We start from the raw sequence: 27,525 nt of genomic DNA on the forward strand, positions 1-27,525 counted from the left end.
GGCTGAGGAATGAGCAACTGATGACGCACTTCACCGGTCTGGGGTAATTTATCAACACGGTACAGTAGGTCTCGATCAATTTCAAAGTGGGGGTACGTGGCGGCGCGTCTGGGCTCGACCACCCGACCATTAACCACCGCTGCTTGGTCAAAGAGCCTGCCCAGCACGTCGTCACGCCCTTGCTCGAGTCGGAAGTCACGGGAGCGAGCTAAGAAATCAGCTCCCATGGCTTCCAACTCGGGGTCAGGTCGGTCCCGAGCAGAGGCAGCCGAGCCAGACCCCTGCGCTGGCTCCGCGACCTCCCCCCCAGACTCTTCACCAACCGCCCCCACCTGAAACTTCTCCGACTCCCTCCATTGCCAGCCCTCATTCTTAGCGATCCGACGCTCCCGTTTAGTTTTACGGGGTTTAAATCTATGGCAAAACCACTCTGGATCACGAAAGGGAAAAATCTTTCCAATTACTTCCTCTTTCTTAGCCAATAAAGAAGACGGGGCTGTCAGAGCAGCCAACCAATCTTTAAACTGCTCACAGTCCCGTCCCAGAACTACTGGTACTGGCAATCGAGGACATAATCCTACCTGCACCTGCGTCACCTGCTGGCCAATAGTCATACACACATTGATCTTGGGATAAGAGCGGACATCCCCATGAATAAATTTAATATGCACCCATCCCAATATGCGTTTATGCCCCGGTGAGATTAGGCTCTCCTGTACCAGAGACTGACTACACCCTGAGTCCAGGAGAGCCTGGGTTTTTGTACCATCCACTGTCACAGGAATAACAAAACCCGTGTGCTGAAGTGACTGAGGTAACTGAACGCGCCTACCTGGTCGGCTGAGGTCACACTCCATCACGGGGCAGTCCCGGGAGAGGTGGCCCACCTCCCTGCACGTCCAACACCTCGGTGGGCTGGTTTCTCTCCCCGAAGTTTTGGAAAGAGGGGGAAACACTGGAGCCATAAAAGGGGCTTGCCGATAAGGCGTCAGCGCGAGACCCCGGTCCGACACTGCAGCAGCCCGTGGATATCCCCACCCTGCCCCAGTACCCGGGCCGGGAGCTCCCGCTGACACCCCCCGACCAAATCCTGGACTACCCCTTCCTCCCAGTCCTTTCGCCCTTTCCGGGGCCAGTTGAGGGGACGATCCAGTAGCCGCACTCCTCCCGGGCAGTTTCGCGGGCGTTGGTTCCGCTGCCTGGTACCGCTCGGCAAGTTCGACCGCCCGGTCCAGCGTGTCTGGTGCCTGCCGCTGGACCCACAGCTGAGGTTCCGGGGCTAGACACTCCAGGAAGCGCTCCACCACCCTGGCTTTGGTGTTCAAATCTGGATTTAACCAACCCATGGCGTAATCCTTCAGACAGTGGGCGATGGCTCGTGGGTGCTCCCCTGCTGCAAACTGCTACTCCCGGAATTTCTTCCGGTAGCCCTCCGGTGTGGCCCCCACACGATTTAGGATGGCTGCCTTCAGCCGGGGGTAATCCAGCATGTGCTCCGGGGACAGCGTCCTTGCAGCTGCTTGAGCCTCCCCAGTGAGTTGGGGCAACACATAGCTAGCCCACTGGGTTTGGGGCCACCCGGCCGAGATCGCCATAGCCTCGAACACCTCCAGGTAGGCGTCCGGTCGATCCTCGGCTGTCATTTTGGTGGGTCTCTGGATGGAGTGGTCTGGAGCTGCGGGTCTAGCCGCCCCCTGCACTGCCGTGGTGAGCGTCTGGCGCAGGAGGTCCATCATCGCAGCAAACTGTGTGGCATCCATGGCTCGTCTGCTCCTTCTGAATATGCACTGCTTGGGGCAGTGCCAGTGAATCCCACTTCTAAAACCACGTGTGGAAGGGGTGTGGGTAATTCACTGACTAGGAGACAGACAGGTGTACTTGAAAACACCACATAGGTGCCCAGTTTTATTTTCAAACAGTTCTTGCTTTTTCCGGCAGAGGGCACTGTTGACCGTGGGCTGCCTATCAGCGATGATAGACAGCACCACGGAAATACCACAGCTAGTACATGAACAGCAAGTGCACTCGCAGGTGCTCAAAGAAATAATAATGAAAACAGAAGGCGAAAAGAACAATGGAAAATAAAACAGTAATAAAACTACAAATAAAAGGTGCTGCACTCGGCAGCGTTATCCCGGTCGTCGCTACCCGCACGACACGGATCACCATCCTACTCTGTAGGCTAACTAGCCTGTTCTGTCACAATACGCCGGGGTCTGCCCAAGGGTTCCCCGCTCTCTCTGTCTCGCTATGAAACTCTTTGTTTTGCCTGATTCCCGGTCCTGGATCAGTGCTCCCGCACTCTCGTTGCGTCTAAGTGGGCAGACCTGAGGAAACAACGGAGCGTTAATTTATAGGGCTAACAATCTCCCAAGACGCGCCTCCCAGCCATTCAGAGAGGGGGAAAGTCTACACACCCACTTTCCCACCTCCCCGTGTCACTGCCATGACTCACAGGCGGTTGTTGGACGACTGCCGCCCTCTTCCTGCAGCACGTGAACACGCCAGCAGAGTCAGCACAGATCTCTCCCTGTTACACCTACATATAAGCCATACATACTTTGCTTGTTCTCAGCATGACGATACTGTAGTTTTACGAAATTCCAACAGTAAAATGCATCAAAAATATTTGCATTTTCATTATGCATTTTATATCGAAGCTCCGCTATAGAATACCATAGAGAAAAACACCTAGAGAGAGTAAATATTAGGTCACTTCAGCATGCAGATAAATTGAACAGATGTCTGTGTGCTGGAAAGGGATTGAAATCTGATTGATATGCAAACCAAACGACAACCAGAGGCTATGTAAACTCCAATACGGTGAAGACTCTTAATAAATTGTGCTGAAGATCGGTTGAATAAAGCCCTGAAAACAAGCAGACTCTCACTGTCATTCTGTGATCACTCCTTTTCACAACGTTGCTAGCTTTCAGCATTTTTCAACTACAGTACCAAACAGACCTTCTGTCTGTTTTTCACCTCAGGCGGCAGTTTTACACCTCTGGATAGAAGAGCAATCTGTTTGCAGAACTGACACACAGAGTGAATAGGCAGAATATCAAAGAGTTACTGTAGTGAGAGGAAACAAGGAGAATCACTCCCTGTAAACTGCTTCCCCGCTACAATTAGGCATATATTGCAAGATTTCCAAAAAACTTTTTTTTTTTGCAGATTAAACGATTGCAATCAATCCCTTTCATTTAAAAAAAAAACAAAAAACAACAACATTTGGATTAATAAAGACCATAGGGAGTTTAATGCCACACATCTACAGCCAAACATGCTGAGAGTTAAGCCGAGGGGATACTAGTCTACATGTTGCTAGAAAAATGTAGAAAGGGATAGAAACTAACATGCAGGCTACAATTTCAAGCAATTTTATTGCAAGCAACTGTAATGACCAATTTGACAGTTAATGTCATGAGATATAGTGGAGTGGCATTAACTTTATATTAATATTATAAAATTATAAATATTATATTCCTTGAAAAAAACGATTTAATAATATGAACTGTTTTAAACATAATGTTGTATTGACATTATAGTCTAATATTAGAAATTACCAAAAACAAAAGCCGGTTTGGTACCAATGCTGAAGCATTAGAGCGTCCATGTTAAACTGCAATGGTGTGTTACGTTTAAGTTCCCAAGTTGTGTTTTCAGTGGTCTTTTTGTCTCAAATAAAGCCTTTCCTTTGATAGAACTTAATAGTAGTGGATAAAGTGAATCCTGCTTTTTGTGCCATTTGAACATTGCAGTTCAGCAGACACAGCTTGCAAATATTGTTACACGGTTACTGATATCTGATTTGTAGAGAAAAAAATCCTCACCTTGCGTAATTAGGAATTCTGTTCAAAATAAATAATTAAATGACATTTGTCAGTGTAAAGTCGAAGAGAGATAAATGTTAAACTTCTCTAAATGTACGTAATAATTGTGTTTATTTTATTGTTTAAGCTTACAAAAACTACTACCATTTTCGAATAATGATATATATGAATGATATATATATATATATATATATATATATATATATATATATATATATATATATATATATATATATATATATATATATATATATATATACACACATATTTAAGAACAAAGATTATTTTATTATATTGAAAAAAATGCTGGTGGAAATTATGTGACACTATAAAACACATTTTTATAGGAAATATCATCTGGGTGTTGTCTTCTCTGTGTTGTCCATCAACATTCTAGCTACAGTTTCTACATGCTGTAGAATAGCAACAATGGAGAAGCTAGGTTTCATTCTACATTTTCTAGCAATATGTAATGTCCCCTTGGCGTAAGTAAAAACACATCAATTATCAACAAGTGCAAGGATAGTCAGATTTCAGAGATGCAGTTTAGGATGAGGGAGGGGTGGCTATTTTTGGCAAAAGAAGGGCTTGACCATCTCCTTAAACCCCACCTATTGCCTCTTTGGTTAAATACAGCAGGTCACACCTCCTGAGTTCAAACTATTACAAAATAAATGTTTTATGTATATACAGTATATAGGACTCTAAATTGGCAACAGAAAGGGCAAGACCAAAATGGCCTTCAGTTTAATAAATTTGTTGAGGGCACCGAGGCCACTAAATGTCAAGGCCAAAGGGCCTCATTTATGAAAGGACAGTAAATGTAGCTGTAACTACCATTTACTAACAGAAGGCATTCATTTGCATGCACACTATTTGGCTAATTTACATGCCATAACGTGTACACTACATGTATTGTGAGCGATACTTTGGTAATGTCCAAGTCTTACTGGTGTAAGTCTTGGTGTATCTTTTGGTCAGTGATTTATTGTGAAAGGTGGAGGTGGCTTACATTGACCGAAAACGAGCGATCAACAGGTTCAGCACTCAGCAGGGGACTTGCAGAGGCAACGCAAACTAAAACTGCATGCAGAGGAGTTAGAAATTCTAGTGGAAGAGGTTGTTTTAAATTATAATACCTTGTTTGGTCCAGTATTTTATTTAACCACTATTATTTGTACCAATGTAATGAACTATAAAATAAAATCTAAGAAATTATAACATTAATTCGCATTTATTCATGCTTAATATAACCTGTTATTTACAGGTATTTTTCACTGCTCTATTTGAAAACTTCAATGCAAGTAATGCCTCCATTATGCCAGATAGATTTCAGCCCAGAAAAATAGGTTTAAATAGTGTGCCTATCAGTAGCTAAAGACTGGTTTCCAAACAAACTAATTATCGCTCATTTTAAGGTTCACACTGTGATTATCGCCTTTAGTAAGTACGGTGTGAATAAAGCTCATCTCATTATTCAGAGCAGGGTGCCTCATTTAAATACATTATCATGCATTACCATACACATCACATATTCATTCTGACTACCATAGGGTGGCACAATAAAATCAGTGTGCACCATAATATGCCCACTATTTTGCACTATAATGAATAAAATTGAACTGTTTTTTATTGAACTGATGGCCATTTTGACCTTTCCCTTTTTGAGAGGCAATATGGGGGGTTGCTGGGATGGTAAAGCCCTTTTTTTTTTTGCCAAAAAGAGCTGCTCCAACCTCCTCCTAAAATTTTTACGTTACAGTAACTCTTCTGCCTATTCACTCTGTGTGTCAGCTCTGCAAACAGATTGCTCTTCTGTCCACAGAGGTGTAAAAGCTGCCACCTGTTTACAGAAGCTGGGGCGAAAAACAGACAGAAGGCCTGTTTGGTACTGTAGATTAAAAATCATAAAAGCTAGCAACTTTGTCAAAAGGAGTGATCACAGAATGGCAGTAAGAGTCTGCTTGTTTTCAGGGCTTTATTCAACAAGTTGTTGAGAGTCTTTGTGATATTGGAGTTTAAATAGCCTATGTCTGTCATTTGGTCTGTATATCAATCTTTTACATGTATATACAGGGATGCAGATGAATGTTTTTTCCCTTTCCATACGAGGTCCATTCTTTGTACTATGTAAATTTTACCGCCCCCAATAGGGCTTCACTTTAGAAAGTTTTTTTTTTTTTTTTTAGTAGTCTTGCATTACACATTTCAATGTATACATTTTTGTTTTGTTTTAGTTTTTCAGAATCACCGAATGAGTGTATACCGATGCTCAGTGTTTTTAACACAGTTAAAAAGCTTTTAAATTGTGTGCAAAACCCAATCAAGTTGAGCTATAATATTTAAACTGTACAGTGTATTGCATCTTATGTTTGCTTAAGTGCCAATGCGATAGACCAGGTGACTTTGAAGGCCACGTGTGAATCATCTTCTGATGCAGATTTAAAAAGACCCTGGAAATACATTGACATGCATTATTATTATTTCTCCCACTGTTTAGACTGAGGATATCCGAATTGTGTGTGTGTTGCTGTGGTTTGACATGTTGTAATGTATGATGGTGAAAGAACTGTATTTCTTATTCTGTCAAAATTATGAGTCATGTCCCTTCAATTTTACCATCCTTTATCTAGTCTACAAATGTTGTAAAGGAAAAGATGAATAATCACATACATTACCTCTCTTTGGGGTCTGGGTTAGTAGAGTGCAGTCTGGCAGGGTAGAGGGGGAGCTGAGTGCTGGGCAGGCTGGTTGAGAGGAGACAGGTTTTTAAGCATTTCATGCAGAAAATACTAACTGCTAATAAAATGTTTGTCATGGCTGTATTAATAGAACCAGAGATGCATATGCTGTTTGAGAAACACAAACAAAGAATGCATTCAAATCTGGAATCGGATACTGCACCCATACTAAAAAAAAAAAAAAAAAAAAAAAAATCCTAATGATTTCAGATTAAGTATCGCATGAAAAAAGCATGCTTGCCTTTACTAGAGATTTTCAACAGGTCACAATGGGCTTAATAAAACTGACATTTCTAACTGTACTCATTTTTAAAAGCCTATGAATTGTGTGTGTTCTTCACCAGGTAAAAGCTTTGGTCTGCATTTTTTTAGTAGGTCACTGCATTCAAAGCCTTGACTACTGTGTAAGATAACTATTGTATGGACTGCGTTTTTGTAATTCTGTATACTATTTACAGTTTGTGGAAATAAGCTCTGTTTGATCCCATTTTCTTGGTAATCTGACCTAGATCTTCTATTATGAGTATATCAGTGGTTGTTGCTCTGCCACAGTAAAATTGGCACAATGAAAACTTTGCAATCTTTTAACCAGTGCCGCATCAGAACTGTAAACCCATAGATCTGCATGTGTTTGTTTATTTATGTATGTGCTTATTAGGCTATTTGATATATTTGCACATCTGTAAGGTGGTTTGTATGTTTTAATTTTCACCCTTAAACTTGTGTAAGAAAACTGGTGGGCCCATGCCGTTAGGGCTCCCCATCTACTGAATGCAGCCTCTGTTTGTTCTGCATGGCTTTGCTAAATAGCTTGAACTTGCACATGGTGCAGTCACTTCCCAGAAAGAACGCGCATGCTAGCCTTGGAGTGTGAATGTGCCCATCCTCCACACAGGGTTTCTAATGAAGCCTGCAGCACTGTGGCACATACTCCAGGGCTGTCTATGAGAGTGCTCTCTGTGAAAGACAACACTCTCAGCACTGCTGATTGACCTGGGTTATTTGTGGGAGCAATTGTCTGCATGCAATTGATTGGGTTGTATCTCAGCTGTCACGGCCTCCAAATAACAAAGTCACTTCTGGGCTCCAAGAGAACCAGCATTAAGATCAGTCAAGGTTAGTCCGCCATACAGTACACCTCCATATTATTACTGTGGTACTGTCGACAATACACAGCTTCTTGGAATGAAACATCAATAAGAGTATTGACTGAAAACGCCCCTTGAAAAAGTCCAATAATTAAATTGTGTTTCTTTAATGAGGCCCTTCCTTAAACAGTGATTCAGTCCCGAGGGTTTGTAGCAGAATGTGTGATTTTTATGAAGTTCTTTATAGCTCTCTGAAGGCCTTGTGCAAAGACTTGTGCACTCACCCACCTGCAGGTTACCACCATAGGTCTTGGATATTGTAAAGTCGTAGTTATCAGTAAAAGGCATGCTGTTTTTCTGCATTTTTATTCTATACTTTCAACTTCTTTTTTATGATTTGTGTCGCATCTATGTATCCCTTTTAGGCATTTAAAATGTTACCAGAGAAAAACACAATTGAACACTGCAAGTCCTGTTCTTGGAACCCAATAATAATAACAATAATAATAATAATAATAATAATAATAATAATAATAATAATAATAATAATAATAATAAACTGTTGAAAAATACCATATATTTTTCAACTTTTCTGAACCTGTTAACCTTGCATAGATCACTTCTAGGCATAAAGGCAGTATGAGCTTGGATATTCTTAGTACCCAATGTGTGATGCCATTCCCAAATCAGAAGTAGTAAAATTAACCCATTCTCATATTTGTTTCCCTTAAGTTGTCAGGATCACATGATAAATTATAGACGAAGCAGTATAAAATGTTGATCCTGAGTAAAATGATGAGCCACTGTATAAATGTTTGTTGTTCACTGAATATTTACTCGAGTGTTACATTTGTCAAAAGAAATACATTCTAAATGGGATAATGAAATAATTAAGTTTGTTAGTTTTAGGGACTCATCGGGTATTTACAGCTGTTTTATTTCTTATATAATTTGTTGCATAACATAACAACTTGCTTATTCATTTAGAAGTAATTGGTGCAAGTGCTCTAGTGGAATGAATACATTGTGAATCTAGTCCAGCTGTATTTAAAACTGTAATATGGTATCGCCTCCTCATTTTGATTCGTATCTCATTTAAGTGCATGGTTTCTCTGAGCCCATAATGTATGTTATTTTACAGGATATATTTGGTGGAAATAAAAAAAAATTGTTATGCTCTTTCCAGTGTGTCTGTCTACAGGTCTGTTTTATCACGTCTTAAGCTAAGAAAAAAAAAAAAAAACAACATTGCTTTTGGTCGCGGTAGCAGCCAGGTTTTTGAACAGCCTGGTGCAGAACAGAATGAAAGACACCAACTGCAAACTGTAAAGCTGACAGATTTCCAAAAGTGCCAGAACACTGAAATTCAATTTAGACCTCAACAGAGTGAATGGGTTTGCTTTCTTTGGACTTACAAAGCAATCTTCTGTAGCTTAAATAAAAGCTCCATTTACATAGTCCTAATGAATAAATTAGAGTGATTTGAATAAGTATAGTTCAGTGGGGTCTTCAGATCTAAAGCACATGTGACCTGGTTGTCCTCTAAGGATGGACTGTATAAGCCCTGGTGGTTTACAAGAGTTGGTGGCGTGTTTCAGGAATTCTTTATTTTTATAGTCCAGATAAGAATTAGCAGTGTTATCTTCACGTGGTGGCTACATTTATATCCACTCCCATATTGCATATCACAATCACTATTTAAAAAAAAACAAAAAAAACAACTGTTATTAAAAAAAAAAAAAAAAAAAAAAAAAATCTATATGAGGATGATTAAACTATACTAGTGTTCTTCAATATGCTGCACAGTGCTTCCCACCTGACATGTAAAGATAGCTTTAGTATGTAACGTCGGTTTTATCTGGATGGCTCTGTCTTCTAAATTGTCAGCTTACAAATGTGCTTTCTGTATGGTTGTATTCTGAAACATTACAACAATTTTGGTATCAGATGAATTTTAGGGCTAATACCAGGAGTTCCAGAGGTTAATATGAATAGTTTTTACAGATTCAACCCACTAAGCATACTGTCATTTAGTGATAATATACCCATTGTCACTTAGTAGTAGATGTATTTTCATCTTAATAACACTTTGTATGTCAAACGTCTGCTTTTGCCTTGTGGTTTCTAAAGAAAACTTCTTGCAGTTTTTAGGTTGTGACCACAGTATTTGTAATCTTTCATCTTTTACATATTGTTTTGTGTTTTTCCTTTTACAGATGTAAGATAGTCATCTTGAGTGAATAGCAGAAACCTTCTGTTTGAAAAAGAACCCCACACCTTGAATTTGAAATGCATAGAAACATGCAGTCAATTCTGACTGTCATCCAATGAGAGTCATGGCACTACAACAGACGCGCAGCCTAAAAATGTAAAACCTGCCAACATTTTTGTAGCATTTTAAAAATACAAACCTTTTGTTCTAAGAGTGTGAGAGGAAGAGTGGAAAGTTTTGTTCACTTCAGCTGGAGTTGCAAGTGTGGCGTATAAGAAAAGGTTGTTGTGGCGCAGGTGTTTAATGCTCTCTGTATGTTCATTCATGAGATTTGCACCAAGATAACTGGAGGTGGGGAGAGGGGGAACCTACACAAAGCTTGGTCACAATTTTTGTTTCAAGGCTTCCATTTTTTGCTTTTGTGTAGGCAGCTCTCCTTCCTGATTACAAACCAATTGCTTCCTGCTCTGTTCTTTCAAGAGATTCTTACAGCTCAGCCACAGTGCAGCTGTCAGCTGGCAGACCCCTCCTGCTTGTTGGGGGCTGGCCAGCTTAGCCCAGCACTTTCAGCTTCTGGCACACATCGGTGATCAGAGAGCTGCTCTTCACATCTTTGCTTGCAAAGCCATAGCGCAAAAAAACAGCTGAAAAGTTGCCAACATGACTTTCTTGGCAAGCTTCTTTATTTAGCAGGACTGTAACAAAAGGTGGATTCTAACCTTTGAAGGTTTAGAACACATTTCCAAATGGAGGTTCAAACCTCCTGTTGTACTGTTTAATTTGGTTGATGATATGTCACTGAATGATACTGAGGCAGACACAGAGCGGTGTGTGTTGACATGCCACACAGGTGCACAGATTTAATTAACAACATAAGTGCTGACACTAGGGTACCAGCAGTGGTAGCCCTAGTGTCACATTTAATAAAGAAAACAAAACAAAGCTAAAAGTTTGCCACACAAATGGTGAGCGTTAGTCACACTAAAAGGAACATGCCACTCCAGGAACCTACTACTCTATGCAAACCCTCTCTACACTGTTTAGGATCAGCGTCTCCAAAACTGACCTATTTCTGGGCTCCTAGAGTCCCAGCATTCTCACGGCGACTCTGGCCTCTTCAAACGGCCTCAGCTAGGCAATTCTTTCACGAGCACCATCTTCAAGTGGAAGAGTTTTGTGTAGTAGTTCTCTCCATGGAGCGGACGCTGTCCTCCTCAATGTAAACGCAGCACCCGTCTGTGTAGAATGGTGGAAATGTCGACTTGAGCTGCTGTGCAGACGATTTTTGAGCTCCAGACCTCCCGATCAGCTTGGTGCAGGGTGAGCCTAACAGCTCAATTGCGCAAATGTGTGCAGCTGGGATGCGGAACCAGCTACAGGAACTAGCGATTTATCAGAAGTTCCAATGTCCTCGGAGCTTGATTGATCACTCCTTGAGGGAGGGATTTATCAGTACACCAGATATTTTTGGAAGATGCACAAAATGTTACTGTACTGTATATCAACGTTTGATTTATTGGTTTTAATTATTATTATTTTTTTTTCTTTTTTAAATTATTTTTCTTTTCTCCCAATTTGAAATGGCCAAGTATTATTTAGGCTCAACTCAGTGCTACCACCCCTGCTCTGACTCGGGAGCGGCGAAGACAAACACAGGCTGTCCTCTGAACTGTGCGCTGTCAGCCGACCGCTTCTTTACACACTGCGGATTCACCATGCAGCCGCCCAGGAGCTACAGCGTGGAGGAAAACGCAGCTCCCGGTCAGCTAACAAGCAAGCCCACAGGCGTCCGGACAGACAACAGGGGTCGCTGGTGCGCGGTGAACCGAGGACATCCTGGCCATATATAATATTTTACTCAGTTTAACATAAACTTACCTCGGAAGTCCCGTTCACGCAAATAACATATACAATCCGAGTTGTTGTGTTGCATGTCTGAGTAAAGCTACCAACCCTCCGAAGCATAAATCTGATACATTGTTTTTGTCATTACAATTAATATAGTGCATAACTTGCTAGCATTGTAAAACTTCCATCTGCTTACAAAAAGAAATCACGCTTTGGTTAAAAAGATACTGCGAGAGGCTGTACTGTAATACACTACTCATGATGTGATTGTGGACACTTTGCCAGAATTGTACCCTGATTGCATCTCTACTGACTGCATGCACAGCTGTGTGCTGCCAAGGTTCTTATCTCTTCATTATAGGTAATCCGGAGATGGTGTTTTTTTTTTTTCCAAAATGTTTGTATTGTGTCAACAGTCCATCTTTCTGTTACACTTCCCCCACAGTTTTAGAAATTGATTTCTGTTTTCTGTTTTCTATAAGTTTAGCTTTCTCCCAGCTGCTAAACTGTAGTTTTTGCTATTGGAGGTGCTGTCCTTAGACTTTTTTAGGGCTACACTATAGGGAGTATATCTTATTTTCGGGGTGAGCAAGAAAAACATCAGAGATCAAGCATCATTGCAGCATTCGGCATTAAAGCATATTTATTTGTTAAAAATAAATAAATAAATAAAAAATAGTAAATATAATCAATTTCAGCTATTCTTCATCCAAGAACCATTTGGTGAACTTAAATGCTTTTGGAAAATACCTCCTATTAGGAGCCATGTATTATTGTAGTAATTCTGTATTCTTAGAAAACTTTCTCAAGATTAACGTGAAAGATAAACTGGAAGGATGTTTACTCTTGACTCGCTTGTAGACAAATGGACCTGTATGAGCTCTCATCTTTGACGGATGTAGACAATTGAACCGGTAAACCTTTTTAAATATGTTTCTTTGTTGTTGATATGGGGCAGTAGCTAGGCAGAATTTTAATTATTATTTTTTTTGCATTGTAATTAAACCAAAACACTGTTTTACAGTGCTTAGTAGTGGCAATGTGATCTTTAATGTGTACAGAAAATAGACAAGATCAGCATTTAACATTCTGAAAGATGAGGTGCCTCTGAAACCACAGAACTACACCTGATATCAGTGTGTACTACTACTTAGAAACTAACCATTCACAATTTCAGTTTTTACTTTATTTTAAATTATACTATATATGGATTCTTGCTTCCAGTCAAGTCAATGCAGCACAGGAGTCGATTAGTAGGTTGGGTAGTATGGGGCATTATTTTCCAAGCGCTTCATCCATTGTGCCTAAAAGAACTTGAAATATATAACTTGGTTTTTTGGTTTTACTGTAGTTTTTATAAAATTAACAGGCGTTTTACCTCTCTCAAAAAATAAAAGTTCATTAAAAACTGGAGGAAACGATTTGAAAATATGGCCTTATAAATCGCATTGCTACACAAGAACTCTGCAAGTCAATACAAATAAAAATCACAGTAAATTATAGTAGATGATCACAGTCACTGGTTTGTTTAAATAATGCCACGTTTCAAAGTTGAGCTGGCTGCTTAAGGTGAAAATCTGTCAGCATCTGTCAGTCTAAGGGTATATTACATAATCAGGCCTTTCGTTCAGACAGGAATACTACTGTGTTTATCTTATTAATATTTCATTCAACTTCGTGTTGGTGTCTTTTTTTTTTTTTTGTATATATATAAATGTAACTATTCATGTTACTGAGTTCTATGTCAGTCAGTGAAGTTGAACAGTGGGATTAATTGGTCTGAAATCTTGAAAACTTTAAAACAAAGTGTGAGTGGTTAGTTTCTAAAAGTTGTAGTACACCCTGATATCCAGTGTAGTTCTGTGGTTTTAAAGGCACCTCCTCTTTCAGAATCTCATTGATTTCTTTGTCTTTTTATACTGGAGCCCTTTACTAATAGATCTGTGTGCAATATTTTTCACACAGTTTTATTTCTCTTGATCAAGTGGAAGTCCTTTTGCCCTTCTCTGACCAGCTAACAAACCAGATGGATCGAGTGACATGTACCCACTATGAATCAGAAGCACTTAATGCACAACTTCATCACAATCTCTTGTATGAATTATGTACTGTAACTCGATTTCTGCTAAACCGGTTAAATGACTCCCAACGCCAGTGGTGGCTAAGGATGCCCTGACTAACCCAATTCCTGCTCATATTAATTACCTGTATATTGATTGATGCAATATTAGAGAGGAGGCTCCTTCTAGTCTGTGTGACGGTCACAGGGATATTGCCCTGATGTTTTGTGTTGTCCTTTAGACTTTTCTAATGGATCGTTAACAGGCTGTTGGCATCCTGGTGTTCTGCTGTGATAATTTAGCAAGGCAGGCTTGATTGTTCCACTAAACTCCACTGACCCACAGGTATGCAATAAGGGAAGTGCATACAGTTCAGTAGTCTTTCAAAGTACCTCACTGGGGTCAGTGTTTAAAGGGAATGGATCATATGTATGTTTGTATTAATTAGAGCACCCATGTCTACGTTTGAGTGACCTTGAAATTAAACCACATCGTTTTGAAAATGTTTAAACTAGTTGAAGAAGGAAATGTTATGTTCAGCTGTTTTTTAGACAAAAAACATACATGAATGTATTTTTCAAAAAGTAACAGATTTTAGGAAAGGTGACCTAACGCCTTCCACAGATAATGAAGGTGTATGTAATAATTCACAACCCCAAATGACATGACAGTATGCAGTATATTGACTTTAAAAACAGACTCGCAGGCTTATATTGTGCAGTAATACTAGTATCATATTATCAGTTATGGAATTAATAAGCATTTTAATTCGTCCAAACATGTCAGTGAAATAACTCTGTAATTGTATATAATTCCACTCCACTCACTTACAGTGAGTTTACTACTTTTGAATAAAGTAGAAGACTTTCTTTTATTTTTTCAGAAAAAATACAATTTTACATAAAGTGCAAACAATGTTGTTATAATCTGTTTTCCTGTTATTTGATTTTGATTGCATATATCGCTAAGGGAATTAAGTAGGTTTAATTTGCCATATTCAAACCCATTACCACTTACTGATTCCTTAAATTGGATGTAGAAGAACTGCGCTGGCTAGTGTTGAAATGCAATTTGTTTTGGCAGGTTATGATAAATAGAAATATATTGGTTAATGAGCATTCAGTATTGTGTGCTGGGTGAGAACAAACACCTAACCGTCTGAGTACAGACCAGCTGTCTCACACCCCAAATGAGCAACGTCTTAACAACTGTGCAAGTATTTCTTCCAGCACCCTGTTAAACAAGCATTGGGCAAAACTACTGGACATGATAGCTACAGACTATAGCCACCTCAAAATATGGCCTTGAAGTCCATAATTTAAGTTCTGATGGAATGGGAACAGGTTTGTGAAAATGCATGGCCATTCCCATGTAATGGTAATGAATAAATCTTGGTGGGTTAGACTGGAATAAGAACCAGTGATATAAAACCTTAAGCAAGAACTTGACACGCTAAGTAACACAACAGAGTACTGCCTAGGTTATAAAGAGTGACAATGTCATATGCACATGTTGAGTACAAACATAAATATGGTTATGGGTATGCCCCCTGTACGTCTTGCATGTTTGCTCTAATTGGTCAGATATTGATGAACCTGTCCTTGCGCCATTGAACCTGTGCTGGAGCGAGCAGGTATGTAGGATAGATGAATCAATCAAAATACTGAGCTTTGGGAGATGAGTCGTGAACCAATTCAATGTTTCTGATTTGAACAGGCTGGATTTTAGCAGGCGATGTTGTGAATTTTAGAAGACATTTTGACGGGAAGGCCAAAGCATAACCGATTTGAAATGGAAATAACTGGTCAAAACTGATTTAAGGACCAGGGATATATTAATAAAAATATCAAAACAATCACAATTATGTTGAAAAGAATATGCACAACAAAGCAGAAAGCTAGGGAAAGTAGTGTGCTGTGTTTTAAACCCTACAGTCTGTTCAGTAACACTTTTAAGTGCTCTTTAATTTAACGAAAGGTGCATCTTGATTCAGCAGTGCTGTTCGCAGCACCACACAGTTAACAATGTTTAGAAAACAAACCATGTCTATACTGTAATCATGAACATTACCATGTCAGTACTAATTGATTAGCTCTGAGTAGAAGTATTCTTCACTCTATACTGTTTCCGACTGGGCTGGGATAACCTTTTAGTTTAATTTGTCTCACCAGGACACTCAAAGTTCTTCAAAGTCATTTATATCACTTGGCTTAATGTCAATCACACACAATAAATGATTTTGAATACATATAGGAATGAAAATTGTATTTAGCTTCACAGTTAATATAAATATTTGTATATTGCATTAACAGAATTAACATAAACATATTGTCTTTGACAGTCTTCACAAGCAAAAACAATATGTTCATTAGCTTAAAAATAGCAATGTATTTAAACATATTTCTGCATTGTATTGTTTTTCTTAACACTGAAGAGAGACTAAGGAACACAGTGCTTAGATACAGTTACCTTGGAAACTAGGTAACTGTATCTAAGCACTACATATTTTAGACCAAGCTCTTCATTTAAACATGTGATTATTGCTTTCAAAAATCACTATTCGTGCTACTGAATCATTCTTATTGCATGGTGCCTACCAAAGCTGCTGCTGTGTAGAAGCACTATTATTTAACACATTTTCTAGACTTATCCAGTTTCCTGCTTTCAGAAGTTGGGCCTAGCTGTTGTAAGATAGTGATTGCTGGAATAATAGATAGGTCCTTTATCTGAAGAGAGCATATTTATGAAATACAGTTCTCTCTTAATCCCTTCATTTTGTAAAGGTTATACAGTAGGATTGGCACTGTGCCAAAGCCCTTAGCATTGTCCCTCATATTGATTTTCAATCACTGTTTCATAAAAGTGTAAAGCCTGGTGCCAACTGCCGTCTGGAGTTTAAACTGTTGAAATCATTCTCTGTGCATCACACATTTCTGCAATTTGATATGTTTTTTTTGTGAAACTGGCATTTCAACTTGCCCTCTACTACCAGTGTGATTTACCAGTGACAAGAGGAAGTTAAAGACTAGATATTAAAACAAACAATAATTACTGTCTCCTGGGCTATGTATATATCTCTCTACAAATGTTTTTTTTTTCAGCATAATTAAACCTGTTGCACATACAGTACTGTGCGTTCTTTTTTTCATTACGAAAGATCTTACCTGAAAAAGTCCTGTGTTTTCCCATGTCTGAGAGTGCTGTTTTTTTTTGTTTGTTTTTCTTTCAAGGCGACATGAGCAATCATTTTACTAGATTTAAAAAAAAAAGTACATCTGGGAATTAGGGATGAATTGTTTTACTGCTGAACTTGAACACAACGATAGGGAAAATAAATAGGTGATTTCACAGATTTAGTTAGGTGCCCCTTATGTTAATTCCAGGATTCCTGCCAGGATGTAAACATTGGTGACCAATCTCCAGTGGAGATGGGCAGATACACCAAGCTTTTTATAATTGATAGATATTTAGGTGAACTGGAAACACAGAGAAACAACAGCATATGTAATAAATCTCTTATTGATTTAGCTGATGTAGACGTGACACTGGCTGTTTAATTTCTGTTGTCCACGCACCACTAAGTTATTAGAAAATCCTCCCCCTGATCATGCTGCTGCTGGTTTTGTTTTTACCATCTAGTCAGCCTCAGTTTTGTAGTAGTTGTTACTATAAGCCCTTGCGTGTCCTCTGCTTCTTTGTTTTTGAAACTCAAAACTAGACATGATGAAGGAGATATGGAAGTGTGTGTATTATATAGTACATTGCTCAAGTCAGTGATTTAAAAAGACATTGCAAAATTTGCTAAAACGAATGCCTCAATGTACAAAGTTTGTCCTTTTTTGTTACCCTTTTATGGTATGTGACATCATTGGAACAATTTCTATTTTTCTTTTCCCAACATGCTCATCACATTTGAAACATACAGTACTTTGTGTGGATCACATATTTCTGGAAATTACATTAACTGTTCTGTTAGAGTGTAATTCAAGAGCTACTAAGAAAGCCCTTGGTCACATTTCAGGAATTCCACCTACAGTATTTTGGCAGCGCTGCTGCCATATTGTGAAATGGTACATTACGTTTAACCTCTCAGTGATACTCAGCCACGTCCTGTTTGACGCACAGGATCTGGTATGCATTGCTTGCTGAAGAAGATTATTTATGAGATCTGATAAAGAATACTGATCTTATATATATAGAGTGTACAAAACATTAGGAACACCTTCCTAATATTGAGTTGCACCCCCTTTTGCCCTCAGAACAGCCTCAATTCGTCGGGGCATGGACTGTATAAGGTGTCTAAAGCGTTCCGCAGGGATGCCGGCCAATGTTGACTCCAATGCTTCCCACAGTTGTGTCAAGTTGGCTGGTAGTGCATCTCTACTCCGAATAACTTGTTCCATCTCGTCCCGCAGATGCTCAATTGGATTGAGATCTGGTGACTGGGCAGGCCACTGCAGTAAGCTGAATTCACTGTCGTGTTCATGGAACCATTCCTGGACAATCCTAGCCTTGTGGCATGGGGCATTATCCTGCTGAAAAAATCCATTAGAAGATGGATACACTGCTGCCATGAAGGGATGTACCTGATTGGCAATGATGTTTTATCAAGGGGCCCAATGTATGACATGAAAACACATCCCCCGCCATCACACCACCACCACCAGTCTGCAATGTTGACACGCGGCATGATGGATGCATGTACTCATGTGGTTTTCTCCATACCCTAGTCCTCCCATCAGCGTGAAACAGCAGGAACCGGAATTCATCAGACCAGACAATGTCTTTCCAATCCTCCAATGTTTTCGTTCCTTAGCCCTCTGCAACTGCAGTTTCTTGTGTTTTGCTGAAAGAAGTGGAACTCTGTTAGGTCGTTGTCTGCCATACCCATTCGTGTCGCATTCTTTTATGGGTCTTTTGGCACCAATCTTGTACTGGACTGTCAGTTGACTCACTGTAGCCCGTCTGTTGCTCTGCACTATTCATGTCAGCCTCCTTTGGCCTCTTTCATTAATGAGCCGTTTTCGACCACTGGCCTGCCGTTGGCTGGATGTCCTTTGGGTGGTGGACCATCTTTGATACACATGGAAAGGTGTTGAGCGTGAAAAACCCTGCAGCGTTGCAGTTCTTGACACACTCAAACCGGCGCGTCTGGCACCTACTACCATACCCCGTTCAAAGGCACTTAAATCTTTTGTCTTGCCCATTTACCCTCTGAATGGCACACATACACAATCCATGTCTCAATTGTGTCAAGGCTTAAAAATCCTTCTTGAACCTGCCTCCCCTTCATCTACACTGATTGAAGTGGATTTAATAGGTTACATCAATAAGGGATCATAGCTTTCACCTGGATTCACCTCGTCAGTCTATTTCATGGAAAGAGCAGGTGTTCCTAATGTTTTGTACACTCAGTGTGTGTGTGTGTGTGTGTGTGTGTATATATATATATATATATATTATATATATATATATATATATATATATATATATATATATATATATATATATTTATTGTACTTTGACATTTCAATATTCAAATGTTTGTTCCAGCATTTATTTGTAAAATATTTCAAGCTGTTTACAACAATTACATCACTTTACTGTTTGTATGACCTGGATGTGAGCTTTTGTTTACATTCCATGTATACTGTAGCAAGATCATTTTAGCCTCGGTATGAACAAAACAGAAATCTGAAAATACTTAAGGGTAAGGGTATGTGTCACCTGCCTGTGCAAGAATGAAGTATGCATCTTTACTCCAAGGGAAATGCTCTCACAATCCGTTCTCTTCTCTTCTTTCTGATGTGTCAATTTGAAACTCGATCTGATTAGACATCTCTTGTCACAACACTAAATGTACACTGCAGAGACATAAACTTAATAGCGTTCATAATGAGTTCCTGTTCCTGTTTCTTTTTGTTTTTTATTTATTCATGGGATATATGGTTATAAAGTTGTATTGGATGTTAAAGAAACCTACCTGGTTCATATTTAAATGTTTTATTATTTTCAGTAAACAATATTTGAAACACATATTGGCAGATTGTTTTCAGGTTTATTTCAGATATATCTGAATGCTCATTTGGTTTACCATAGTATTTTGATATGAAAAGTATCAACACGTTCAGTTCTGCCAATGGCTAATTTGACTAAAATTAAGTGGTGCACCCTGCTTGGATTTACCATTGCATATTATACATGTAATGGTTTTGTATACAGTATGGATGAAATGCATTACAAACATGCCACCAGCCGTTAGTAGGGAACTTAGATTAGATCAAGTAGTGGAATCGAGAGAGAGAGAGAGAGAGAGAGAGAGAGAGAGAGAGAGAGAGAGAGAGAGAGAGAGAGAGAGAGGAGAGAGAGAGAGAGAGAGAGAGAGAGAGAGAGAGAGAGAGAGAGAGAGAGAGAGAGAGAGAGAGAGAGAGAGAGAGAGAGAGAGAGAGATGAGTGCCCTCAGTATAGCTGGTCTGGCCTCTGGAGACCTTGTTATTGATTAGAGAAAAGCCAGCCTTCAGTTACGCAGTGACAAACAACACTCTGCTGTACTGTTTCTGGAAATCTATTTCAGAAGCACACGCTGCAGATAGAAAGTCTGAATGCAGCATGGAGCATCGTGACTCTGCTCATTGCGCATATATCAATAAGCATAGATGAGTGTATGTCAAGGAGCAAAACAAAACAAAAATCATTTAAACTCATCAGGCGGCTGGATCCTTGTTCAGAAATGACACACCTGGTTGAATTTGTGCTATTCTCTTCCAACTTTGCCAATGAGGAGACAGGAGGTCCACAGGATGCTGTGTGGTCCAGGGGTTAAAGAAACTGGCTTGTAAACAGGAGGTTCCCCAGTTCAAACCCCAGTGCTGAGCCACTGGCTCGTTGTGCAACCCTGAGCAAGTCGCTTAACCTCCTTGTGCTCCGTCTTTCGGGTGAGAGGTTGTAAATGACTCTGCAGCTGATGCAGAATTCACACACCCTAGTCTCATAGCTTGTAAAGCGCTTTGTGATGGTGGTCCACTATGAAAGGCACTATATAAAAAATAAAGATTATTATTATTATTATTATTATTATTATTATTATTATTATTATTATTATTATTATTATTATTATTAATCATAATGATTTTAAATGGTCTGATGAGTAGTCTTATTGGGCATTTAGTTAATGCCTTCATGACATTACTTAGACCAGTATTTCACCATACTGGGTTATTTTGTGTGTCTAGTAATCCCACAGTAGACCACCAGCAGCCCGTCTTTTAATCAGCCTTTCAATTGTGTTTGTAAGCATAAATTCACATTCAGCCTATACTATTGCCATGGTGTACGCTTGCATTCCAGTTTCTGCTTTGCTATATTTTACCTTCTATTGGCCAGTGGTCTAAAAGGGTTGCAGTCGTTTTGCTTAAACTGCAGTATTAGTGTCCTAATGCAGCTCATCTTGTAAGTACAGTTGGGTCCTGAAACAGTTTCCCTGCAGAAAGGACCTTGCTTATACTCTTAAGCACAGCTAAAGTATATCTTTCTCAAGACATGTATATTTAAGCTGTTGACTGGTTGACCTACAGGCAAGAATTCAATGGACTCAGCCACTAACATCCTGTGATCATGTTTCTGTCTGGGAATAGATTTGCACACAACCACCTGTTGGAAGGGGGTGGGGGGGGTAGCTGACAAAATAAATTTAAAAAAAGACCAGTTATGCAGTTATATTCGTTATATGTCTTAAATGTGCAGTTTTGAAAGAAACACATTTTTTAGAACATGTATTTTCATTTTTAAAAATGTATCTGGTACTACACAAGGGAAACATAGGGGCAACTATTCAAAGGTCTTGCAAATTTCCTCATCTTTCTCGCAACTCTTCTTGCGTTACGAATGTTTTGGGTAAAATCTCAAGTGAGTGAAATCTAAAAGAGTTGCGGAGAAACTGCAATTATCACAGCGCTGCGGAAATGAATAAATTAACATGAATTAATACAGGAAGTGAACCGCAACTCTCTCAAGGTGTATAACCATCGCAACTTTTTTGCAAAATGAAGACGCATCATTTGGGTGTAACGAGGCATAGCCCCAGCACCTCTTCAGCTGTGAAAGTTAAAATTGTCATTAAATATTTTGCTCCCAAATGCGTTTTCTTACCGTTCTCAACACAGTTTTATCCATTTTGTAAGTTCTTGCATGCGCTAAATAGAGACAGTCCACTGCCAGGGCATTTCATTACTTTACCATTTACGTGCCATAAAGATGACAATGGTTGCGAAAGGAGGACAGCGACTGTTGTCGTTTTTTATATACAAATGAACTAAGCTTACTTGATTTGAAAAATATCTTGAACGATACAAGCAAATTCCTACACTGCTTGGTTTGATTGAATGAGTAGTACACAACAAGCTTCACTGTGAAAGCTGAACATTAATTTCAGTAAACAACAATTTTAATGAAAAGAAATATTGTAGCCTATACTTCACTAAAGTGAAATCTGGCTTCTGTTATTTTTAAATACCACTGCTTCCCGATTGTACTGCTGCTTAATAAAAGGAACAACATTTTATTTAGGGTTAGTGTTGAAATTAAAAGTGTTCATGCCTGCCTGTCCCCTACCACCACGCAGGAACATTGCCTGCTAACTTCCCCTATTCAAACAAATATAAAAACAATGATAACGTTCTGGTTCTCTCTTTCCTTTTTTCAATGAATAGAATTTAATTAATAGAGAATAAAAACATACCAAGCTAACAACTATCTAGCCTAAACAGAAATGTATGTACGTATGTATGTATGTATTTATTTAATTTATTTGCAATCTCTACAAACCGCGGATTTTGTTGCATTCTCAGCGCTGTTAATGTTAGATATAGCTAGATATTACTACAGCGCGGACCATGGGCCAAACCAATGTTTGTGTAGTGTGTGTGCTGTTTATTTATTTATTTATTTATGTATTTATGTATGTAGATATGTATGCAGATAAAAAGAGAGTACTACTTCAAAATAAAACTGGTGTTTCAAGTACACCTGTTCTGTCTCCCATGTCAGTGAATTACCCACCACCCTTCCACAGTTTTATACCCATTTTAATGCTTAAATAGTTGTTCAGTGAAATTACACCGTGTAACAAATTTTTTATTTTTTTTTTGTTCCTGGGTAGTAAGTGTTATTTCCTAATTGCTTATGCCTCAAAAGTATAGAAAATGGCTATTATTCCCCACAAACTTTGCTTTTGTGACCAGGACAGTGATATTTTGAAATTTACCTATTTTCCAGAACATTCCAGATAGATTCAGAGTAAACTTGGAGTAACTTCTGGAAAGTTCTAGAACTGATGATACGATTACAATACCTGAAAATCCTTGAAATTATTTAGTGTTCCTGTTTAAGAATCCAGGTACCTTTTTTTCTTCTACAGCATGTGGTTCTTTCACCTGCAACATTATACAGCCTCGTTACCTTCTAAGATATGTCTGAAAATCAATACTGTATCAGTCAAATACTGAAACCTGTCAAGCAGAGAAACGTTCCAGCTAATGCCTTATTCATTTGTTTTCTGCATTCAGCTGATTTTCAGTGGTGTTTTTTTTATGTGTGTTTTTTTTTTTTTTTAATAAATTGAGCAGGGTGTTTTGTCCCTCCAGTGCAAGTTAGATGTGACTGGCACATACCATGTGTCACATACTGATGTACAATATTTACTTCCTGTGATCAGTTAAGAGAAATATGGGCTACCCGCAGAAATAGAATGGTTTATGAGGTCTGGCTGTGCTGATATTCAAAAGATAGAGGATTAAAGCTGTGATTTACTGTGACACCTGATAGCCCACTGTCAGTGTTTCACTCAGTGTGCCCAGGCTACAGCATTGCCGCACAACTATTGTGATTTACTATTACCCCACATTCATCTACTGTGTTCTCTATGACACACTTCACAAGCTTTTCTGAACTTTTTACCCATCACATGAAATATGGATTCTTTTCTGTGAACACAAGGCCTTTGCTGTGCTGGTAAAGCTTGGATTCAGTACATCACAGGACTGTTCATTTTATTTGGTGTTCTTTTATCAGTGTATGATTGAACGACAGTATCTGGCTCTTGTGAATATGCTGCTTGTCCTTCTCCACCAAAACGTTTAGAAAATAATGTACCACAGAAAGGAGAGATGGAGTAACTACAGCTTGTTCACAAAACATCTGTACAGTATGTGAGCCTTTTGGGATAGTTTCTGTTCTGGTAATATTTAGTTTTTTAAATTGCTGGGAAAGTAAACAGTTGAGCTGCCTCACCAGCTGTGAGTTTTAAGGAGCTAATTTATTTGTGGGCTCCTGACAGGCAGTTGTTTTTATTAAAAAAAAAAAAAAAAGAAAACATAAAAAGTTCCAATAAAAATGGAGTTTAAATAATATTGGTTTTGTGCCCCCAAACCACTGTATTATTATGTAAAACAGAATAATTATAATAACAGTTGACAATATACACAACGTATCATTTTGGCTGTGCAGTTGTACTTGTGTGTAACATGTGTTAATTAGAAATGTAGCCGTATTATGAAATGTATTTCAGACAAATACATGTTATTTGAAGATCTTGTTAAAACCTGATTCCATTTATTCACGATGCCACACCTGCGAATGCTAATATCTCACTGCATTGCAAATTATTATTATTATTGTTGTTGTTGTTATTATTATTATTATTATTATTATTATTATTATTATTATTATTATTATTATTATTATTATTATTTATTTGTTATTTTATTTTCATTTATTTTTTGAACAGGTGCCAATGTCTAACTAATAAGAGACTTGGTACAAATGAATATAATTACCCTCATGTTGATTAAATATAGCACAAATTAAAGGTTTGAGTAGAATGTGATCTACAAAAAGCTAAGTAAATGTACTGCCAACCTATGGAAATTGTGTAATTATTACACAGTTTGGTTTTCCTTTACTGCCATTTATTATTTTGCTATTTGTATTATGGTGCCATATTGGTATATTGTAATTTCCTAAAACCCCTGACTACTATACTATAACTATAAATTAAACTATAATTTTTGATTGTTTTTGATTCACCTAAAGAAACTGGATGCCGTTATACATGGGTAGAGTCTGAATATGCAGATATAGTACTGTGTCATGCACATTTCATACTCTATCATGGAGTTTTCATACTGTATCATTCAGGGTTTTTTTTTTTTTTTTTTTTCCTGAACAGATCAGCAGTCAACAGAGCAGATGTTTCACTGCGTTTCAGATTTTGAATTTCTCAACAGAAAGTTGTTCAATTTGCAGCACTGAACAGGCTATTGTCAGGGGTCAGATCCATTTCCTCCAGTGAGAACTATCATTCCTTTGGTCTTTGTGGCAACAAAAGGCTCATGATTAAATTTGGCATACAAGATAAATCACTTTTTAATGTTGGTGAAACATCTGTTAGATGTAAACACAATCTTGTAATATTTTATATTCTAGAGCACATAATGAACTGCATTGAAGTGGATTTATAATTCTATACTATATATTAAATGTCTCATAGTTTGGAAAAATTCAATTATAATAAAATATCAGCTGGAATAATAAACCATTATATAACAGTGGGAAGTGTTACGTGTGTGGGTCGTCACTGAACAATAATGAGGCAGGCACATGTGTTAACATGCCGCACAGGCGCGCATGTTTATTAAACAACACAGGTGCTGCCACTAGGGTAGCAGCTGTGGTAGCTCTAGTGTCAGAGCGCTAGCCGCATTAAAAGAGACATCCCACTCCAGGAAGCTTCTACTCTACGACAGCCCTCTCCATACCTTTTGGGATCAACATCCTTAAACTATCCTAGTGCTGTTGCTCGCGAAGTCTAGGCCTCCCAGCGACCGGGTCGTTGCGAGGTTCCTGGCTGAGCAGAGCCTTCACAGGCACCGTCTTGCTGTTCTGTAGTAGTTATCCTGCAGAGCGGACGATGTGCTCCTTCATGTAAACAAAGTGCCCCTTTGTGTAGCATGACGGTGCAGTCCCCTCGACCTGTGGAACACACGCCTTTTGAGCTGCAAGCAGCCCTTCCCAGGCACGCCCCTCAGCCAACCCGGACCTCCAGATCAGCTCGACGTCGGGTGAGCCCACCTGTTGACTAGCAGTGTGCCTCCTCCTGTTCCGTGCCCCAGCTGCACACATTTGCGCAAGAATCAGCGACAGGGCCCTCACTATCAAGAGGCATATTTTATGTTACAATAGGTAATGTGCCTGTGTAGGACCTATGCACCACGGAAACTTTTAGGAAGCCATTATCTTTTCTACCTAGAAGATACTTCCACTCCCTACCTGATTTGTTTAAGTACATTTAATAATTAATCCTATTTTTGTATTGTTAGGTACTTCTTTTCCTATCCCTCCAGCTGATTACATGTTCCTTTGCCAATAACTTGCAATCTACATTAGATCACTTTAAAAATGTCTGACAGTTCCTTTATTACATGCAAGGGCAACAAGTTACAGCAATATACGGTACAAAGCATTTATAACAATGAAACACACCTCAGGGTCTATTTATGTAAAAAGCAGCTGCATAAAATGCCGTCACTGTCTCCAGATAGTGTTTAAATCAATTGAGTAGGTCCTAGAGTGCTGCTCTGCAGTTGTTTGTTAATTAACTGCTTTATTTCTTGAATGAACCAGGAAACCTCTCCAAGGCAATTCTATTTTCCCCACCAAACACTGACATTAAAACCTGAAATAATGATCCCTAATCTATTCTTATTAAATCTGCATCATTTTTCTTGACACTGAAGTAGCATTCAGAATGACCTCTGCCTACTTTGAGTCAGATAATAAACAGTAAGTCAATTACCAGACATTGATTATAAAGAGAAATGTTATTAGCAAAAATGAATGAAATAAATGCAGAAGATTCACCAATTGAATCTGTTAATCATGTTCAGCTTTTTGCTGACAGCACTCAGTCTACAGCACATCTATTACACATACAGAAACATTTCAGACTTCAACTAGTCGAAGAACGGATAACTGTATTGTTTAATTTTCTTATGATGTACTGTAGCGCCAAATGCTTTCACAAGCTCCGTTGGGTTGGAGGGGATAGAAGTAAAAAGCACTCTGATATTGTAAGAGATCACATCAAGATTTACAGACAAAAAGAGAATGCAGTTACCATATTGGATGCGCATGCACATACAAGCGGCTTAAAGTAGATTGCAGTCCAAATTGTCATAAATGAAAAGCGATAAATGAACCACGCAGAAATGTAATTTATTGGTGCGTAAGTAATCTTAAGCTGTTTCTTATGTGTCTTATGATTGTAATTCAAGTTTCTGCTTCAGAAAAATAAATGTGCTGATAAGAAGTAAAAACCTGTGAGAATCTATCCAAAAAGATATGTGTTATACCCAATGGGTGTCTTCTTGAATATTTAGTACAAATCCTTTTTTTTTTTTTTTTTTTTTTTCTTTAGGTCAGTTTAAACTCCTGGAACAAGACCGAGATATAAAGGAACCTGTGCAATACTTCAACAGTGTGGAGGAGGTGGCAAAGGCATTTCCTGAGCGGGTTTATGTCATGGAGGAAATAACATTCAACGTTAAGGTTAGAATGAAGAACAAATATTTATGAGCACCTAATAGATAAATCACTCACACTCACAAGATATAAGTTAAACATTTTGGGGACTAGAACATTGTTTTTTTATATATATAGAAAAGCCTGAAACCCCATATATAGTAGGGC

The 27,525-nt window shown here is 38.8% G+C and overlaps 1 protein-coding gene across 1 annotated transcript in view; it reads left to right on the top strand.

Moving 5' to 3' along the window:
• The window catches only part of LOC121314424 (GRB2-associated and regulator of MAPK protein 1-like), a 62,338-nt gene that overhangs the window by 13,705 nt on the left and 21,108 nt on the right, over positions 1-27,525 (top strand). Inside the window, exon 3 of the mRNA XM_041247691.1 lies at positions 27,254-27,384. Within this exon, the coding sequence (XP_041103625.1) occupies positions 27,254-27,384 (131 nt within the window). The remainder of the gene's footprint in view (positions 1-27,253; positions 27,385-27,525) is intronic.

The sequence above is a fragment of the Polyodon spathula genome, chromosome 4, assembly GCF_017654505.1.
Source record: "Polyodon spathula isolate WHYD16114869_AA chromosome 4, ASM1765450v1, whole genome shotgun sequence".
Lineage (NCBI taxonomy): Eukaryota > Metazoa > Chordata > Actinopteri > Acipenseriformes > Polyodontidae > Polyodon > Polyodon spathula.